Below are 6000 nucleotides of genomic sequence, written 5' to 3' on the forward strand. Positions count from 1 at the left end.
TCTTAATTTTTGCTTTGCAGGGGGTAGTGCCGTCTGTGCACCTCCCCAGTTGCACTGAAGGCGTTGCTTCAGGATCCATGCAGCATCCTTCAGCCCTAGCTGCAACCCCTTTCATTCATTGTACTGTACCTCTGTCCGTATTCTCTTTCTTCCATCTCACTCTCTCCCTTCTCCTAATGATTGTTTCAACATTATTTTCAGCAAAAAGGGACCTCTCGTGGTCCCTGTACTTGGCCTTTGGCCTAAGTTCAAGTTCTGATTCCAATATCTTAATTTTGCACAGACAGTAACTTATGAATGTTGGGTGTATCTGAATTTTTAACAAACTGGGTAGATTTTGAGTAGGTTTGTATTGAATTACTCTCAACCAACAATACAACCACACCTTGAAAAAATTCTTTTGTGCAAATTGATACATGTTGTATGTTTCAGACTAAATGTTGTGTAGAAGGAGGTGTATTTGGGCGTTGTGTATCTTTGGTTAGGATTTTTCAAACTTTTACCGAGCTTATACACTGTATAAATGTTACTTTTGACGTTTCACTGTCCTGCATTTCTTAAATGGTTTATAAAGGATGTTTACCATTTTGGAGGTACAAACTGACTAGTTTATATTTTAGACTTGAGTATATTAAGAGTGGGTGGTATTTTTGCAGTATCTTCAATTATAAGGGTTATTGATTTTTCCTAAAAGTTGTTGTTTGATCTGTTGTAATATTGCCTGAATATACCTTGATTTTTTCATGTATGTTACATTTGTCCAGTTAATAAAATGCAGGTATTCTGATATTTTTGTATGAAACGACCCTTTTCATTTTTATAGGGTCAAGCTTTGGACCAGCACGCCAAGAAGTCTGTCAAGGTTTTGGTTGTTGGCAATCCAGCCAACACCAATGCCCTCATCTGCGCTAAATATGCTCCATCTATTCCCCGCGAGAACTTCTCAGCTATGACCCGTCTTGACCAGAACAGAGCCCAGGTGTGAAAGTGATTTATACACTACTCCAGATCTGGAGGTTTTGTCACATTGACAAAATGTTTCTAAGGGTTGTATATGCACAAAATATTTAAATATTAGTTAAGCTTATCATTGAGGGACACAGAACTGTATCGTAAAGTTAAAGATCTTTTAAAAACACATGCAAGTCGTAGGTGACGACTCACTCGGGCTAAATGTAGACAGATGTTGCAATCGTTACAGTAATGACGCATTGAAAACTTTGCATGTATAATGAGGTCATGACGTAACAGTTCTAACTCTGGACGATTGAAAGATATTTTTCTGCCTGGCCACTTGTGTATTTAAAATATCACCTGGACGATTGAAAGATATTTTTCTGCCTGGCCACTTGTGTATTTAAAATATCACCTGGACGATTGAAAGATATTTTTCTGGCTGGCCACTTGTGTATTTAAAATATTTATGGTGACATTAATGAAAATCCTATATTTTACTGTAAATTGGATGAGTAGCAGTCGAGCTTTACTTTTTCTGTCTTTAGAAGATAACTACTTTTTCTATCGTTAGGTCTCTTTACTTTTTCTATCTTTATTTTCTATTTTTAGAAGGTCACTTTATAAAATGGCCAATGCTGGTGACACGTTCAACATCTTGTAGCCAAAGATCAGCATGTTATTTTCTTTTATAGCAGGAATCAGTGGAAGTGTTAGGTGTTAAGTGTGTATCTTGCTGGTGGTAACAAAAGTTCATACGAGTAACCACATGTAATTATGTCTTGCTCTATTAGTGACTGGTGTAGTAAAATTCTTCAGGGTATTCAAGTCTCTTCAGGCTTTCGCCCCCATTGGGGGTACTGCCATCAGTGCACCTCACATTGTGCACTGTAGGCATTAGTTAAGGGTCCTTACAGCGTGCCTTTGGCCCCCCTAGCTGCAACCTCTTTCATTCTTGGCCTTAGCCCTAAATTCTATATTCTATTCTATCTATATTCTGTCCTATTTAGGCTTTTTTGCAACCAACATTTTTTTTAGGTGCTTTACACACGAGATCCCAGGTATAAGGGGTGATACAAACTTCATGTGTAAACAGTAGCTTAAATTATAGACACTTTGGGAGGTCTGGCTTTCTCGTAAGTAAGAAGGACTATTTTATAGGCTACTTTTGGTCGTTTTCTAGATATTTTACAGCTAACCTAAACTAACTTGTTTTTGACACTTAATATATTTTGATTTATTTAAAATTTATCACAGTATTGCACTATTGCACTAAGTACAACAGAAGTTGGCTAAGTTGAGTTACCAAGAAGTCACCATTTCACAAATCTGTTTAAGCAATCAAGGTAGATTTTATATCAAGGCAATTACTCTGAATATGGGTATCTCATTTTAATCACTTTCTCTCATCGTAGTAGTCGTGGTGATTTTGGAATTTAAACTAAAAGTTTTTGAATGATGCTGTTCCGTTCCACAGGCCCAGATTGCCAACAGGCTGGGCATCCCAATCACTGACGTGAAGAATGTCATCATCTGGGGCAACCATTCCTCCACCCAGTTCCCCGATGTCCGTCATGGAACGGCCACCGTAAACGGACAAGGTGTTCCTATCTTCGATGCCATCAAGGATGATGCATGGCTCAAGGGAGAGTTCATCACTGTAAGTCTTAGCCCTATTCTGTAGCAAGTATTTTATTTTGATGGTACTATCATTTACTTGTTAATTTTATTAAGCTTTCAACTAGAGTTGAATGTGCTTATATTCAGAACCTCTTTGGAGTCGGTGCATGTAAATATAATTGATATATTTTTTTGCAGTGGACAAAGAGAGAGAGAGAGAGAGAGAGAGAAAGTGGGGTTAGCTATACTCCCCTCAGTATTTTAGAGTAAAGTACGATGGAGGAAGCAGGTTGACCCACTTCCTGTAGTGTAAGAATAAGGAATGGAGAAATATGAGGTTTGGCCAAACCAGGCCTGATTAGCTTAACTTTTTTTTAGTGTGCAAATATTATTATGAAGTAGTGTAACCTGATCAGAGATTTATAACACTCAACTTTGTAGATTCATCTACACTGAGCAAACATACGATTATTTTTTTATAGACAGTTTTAGAGTTTTACATCATTGAAAATTTCTTTGTTTGCAATAATGTCGTACAATATGTGTTGCTACTCCAGTCCACAAAATGCCAAATTTTGTTTGAAGTAAAGGCCATTAAATGAACAGCAATTGAATGCATTAAATGAAATGTGAATGTCAGATCCTCGTTTTTACTTATGAACGAGGGTATGTTTTAGCTTTTTTCATCAGGCCAAAACAGTCTGTAACTGAACTTATTTAACAAATATTTATATCTTTTTAATGCAAGTAGTAAGTTTATTACAATGCAGTGCTATTTTTTTTATTAGGAAATTACATGATTAGGGTTACCATACGTCCCGGTTTGGATGGGACTCTTCCCGGATTTGAGGCCTTGTCCTGGGTGCCCCGGTCAGTCAGAAAAAGTCCCAGAATGTTCAGGACAAGCAGTCAGTCACCCAACAATGTTCCAGTGTTTAGTGGAACGTATAGCAAAATCATGTTTTCGGATAAACTTGTGACCCATTGGAGGAAAAAATGTCTGATTTGGGAGGAGGAATAAATAAAAATGTGTAGATAGGTTTGGGACCTGTCGTAGTAAATGTAGATTCCTTTTGTACTGTCTTTGGTTGATGAAAATATGGTAACATACATGGAATTAATTTTAAAGGGGGTCATCAGTCATATCAAGTTGCTCGTCAGGGGTCGCGGTATGAAAAAGGTTGAAGACCACTGGTATATAGACTTAATTTACCCAGACTGCAGAGTCCCATCCTAGCATTATTTTTCTAGTTATAATGGGGAAAATTGGATCAAGACAGCCAATACAATAGTTATTAGCAGTGCAACTTGATGCCAGAAGACATTGCGAAGGCTCATAACTTTGCCAACAGTGTTGCATGCAAAATGCCTTTCTTTCAGTACCTCTTCCTGGGTATGAGGTAATTACCAAATGTATAGGTAGACAGTCGTCTCTATGGACAGGCTTGTGCTGATAATTTGATATTCAGTGATACATGCTTAAGTATCCTTTCCTAGATAGGAGCACCCTGATAGGTAGTTTTACTGTCAGTCAGTTGAAATTGCCTTTTCCAATAAATTTCCCAAAACCTTTTGTTAAGCATACATTTGACAGGCCTTGTGGCGAGACTTCAGGAACTTGGCTCATTGGCATGGTTAAACCTTAGTAGTAGTATTAACAATAATGTTATACTCTGTGTACTTCAACTTTTTCTGATCTCTACCAATATTTTCAGACTGTTCAAAAGCGTGGTGGTGCTGTTATTGCAGCTCGCAAGCTGTCCTCTGCCATGTCGGCTGCTAAGGCTGCGTGCGACCACATGCAGAGTATCTGGCAGGGAACTCCCAGTGGAACCTTCGTTTCCATGGGCGTGTTTTCTGATGGATCTTACAATACCCCAGAGGGAGTAATGTATTCTTTCCCTGTCACTATTAAGGACAAGAAGTGGACAATTGTGAAGGTAAGTCGACTGCTTGGAAGTTGAAACTGCGGCAGTTTTCATTTGAAAGCGCTGTACTGGAGTGATCCAAAGACTGAATTAGTCACAGTTCATTTAGCTCATGGATATTTCATGAAAAGCCAGTATGCCCCAATCCTCACAACAATTGGCTTTGTATCGGTTACTCTAGTAGTGTAATTTGTCTTGGGTACAAAGTCAGTAGTGGAATACTTTGTGGTATTCACACTGCCAAAATGTGCTTGGTTTAATGATGAAAAGTGCTCCAGCTTATATTCCACTACTTGGAGTCTCAATTTTTGACAGGTGCTGTGAAGTACTCCAAAATAGTTTAGGAAAATTTCTTTTCATGAGGCCTCCATTACCTTAAAGTTAGCTGAATGTATGCACTTGTTTTCCTGGTTGGATGTTTAGAAAATCTTTAATTAGAAGTAATGGCAAGTATAAATCTTCAGCATTTGTAAGAAAGCAGTATTCAGAATATGTATTATGCAGGTGTGGTTAATATAATTGCAATAAGGGACATCGACTCGTTCAAAAGGGTTGCAAAAATGTGGTTCCAGTTCACAGTTAGCTAGGTACTGCATCATTATTGATGAATCCTTTTCAGTTCATACATAATTTGGTGTTTTACAGGACCTTCCAATTGACGACTTCTCACGCGAAAAGATGGACCTGTCAGCTAAAGAACTGTGCGAGGAAAGGGATGATGCCGTTGCTGCTTGCCAGGGCTAGGAAGTCGCAGCAGCTAAGCCCAGGCTCTGAGAGACACCAGTCATGTACACACACCACAAGAAAAAGGCTTTGCTTAATAGACAAACACAGTACTAAATGATTTACCTGATGATGGAGATTAATGTTTGGAGTATTTTTTTAAGCAGCAAGACTGATTATTGAATCAAAAGTATAATTTTGACACTGAGTGGGTGTTCACTAATCCCACGTAAGTTGCAAATGCATGTGCAGTGAGATTCCATAAGTATTTTATATTGTTTTGTAAATAGTTAAGCCTCCATCATCATCAAGTTCATAAGCTCAAGCACGAAAACTACTACTGTAGAGGAAAGGATCATGTCGGACACCGTTCTAAATTAGTATCAAGGATTTTTGAAGTATGGTCAACCTCGTTATCAGTCATTTGGTATCCAGAGAGTTTAGTTGATTACTGCTCATATGTACGAAGGTATAGTATGTACATACATAGATTTGAAACCCCCCACCCTTTTTCAGTAACACGTCTCTTAGTCTCACCCTGTGTTTAGTTGCACCGAAGTTGGAGCTTTCCTGTATACCCTGGACCCTGAAGAGGGGACGTTTAATTTATACAAAATATTTTTCTATAGTTTGAGTGGTTCATTTGTGTATATGGGCATTGCAGGGGCCATTGTGATAAAAGTCAAGTGTTGTTAACTAAATTTAGCACTGTCGTTGTTTGTTTGGCAAAGGACGCCATGGAAATGTGGCGAGACCCAATAAAATGATAGTTTGA

At 38.3% G+C, this 6000-nt stretch overlaps 1 protein-coding gene across 4 annotated transcripts in view; it reads left to right on the plus strand.

The window, feature by feature from the left end:
* The window catches only part of Mdh1 (malate dehydrogenase 1), a 60768-nt gene extending 54768 nt beyond the window's left edge, over positions 1-6000 (plus strand). For all 4 annotated transcript variants that reach the window (XM_067089749.1, XM_067089751.1, XM_067089748.1 and 1 more), the window contains exons 5-8: positions 824-979; positions 2432-2614; positions 4290-4514; positions 5148-6000. In XM_067089749.1, the coding sequence (XP_066945850.1) occupies positions 824-979; positions 2432-2614; positions 4290-4514; positions 5148-5246 (663 nt within the window). In that variant the 3' untranslated portion in view covers positions 5247-6000. The remainder of the gene's footprint in view (positions 1-823; positions 980-2431; positions 2615-4289; positions 4515-5147) is intronic.

This window comes from Macrobrachium rosenbergii, chromosome 46 (assembly GCF_040412425.1).
Source record: "Macrobrachium rosenbergii isolate ZJJX-2024 chromosome 46, ASM4041242v1, whole genome shotgun sequence".
Classification (NCBI taxonomy): domain Eukaryota; kingdom Metazoa; phylum Arthropoda; class Malacostraca; order Decapoda; family Palaemonidae; genus Macrobrachium; species Macrobrachium rosenbergii.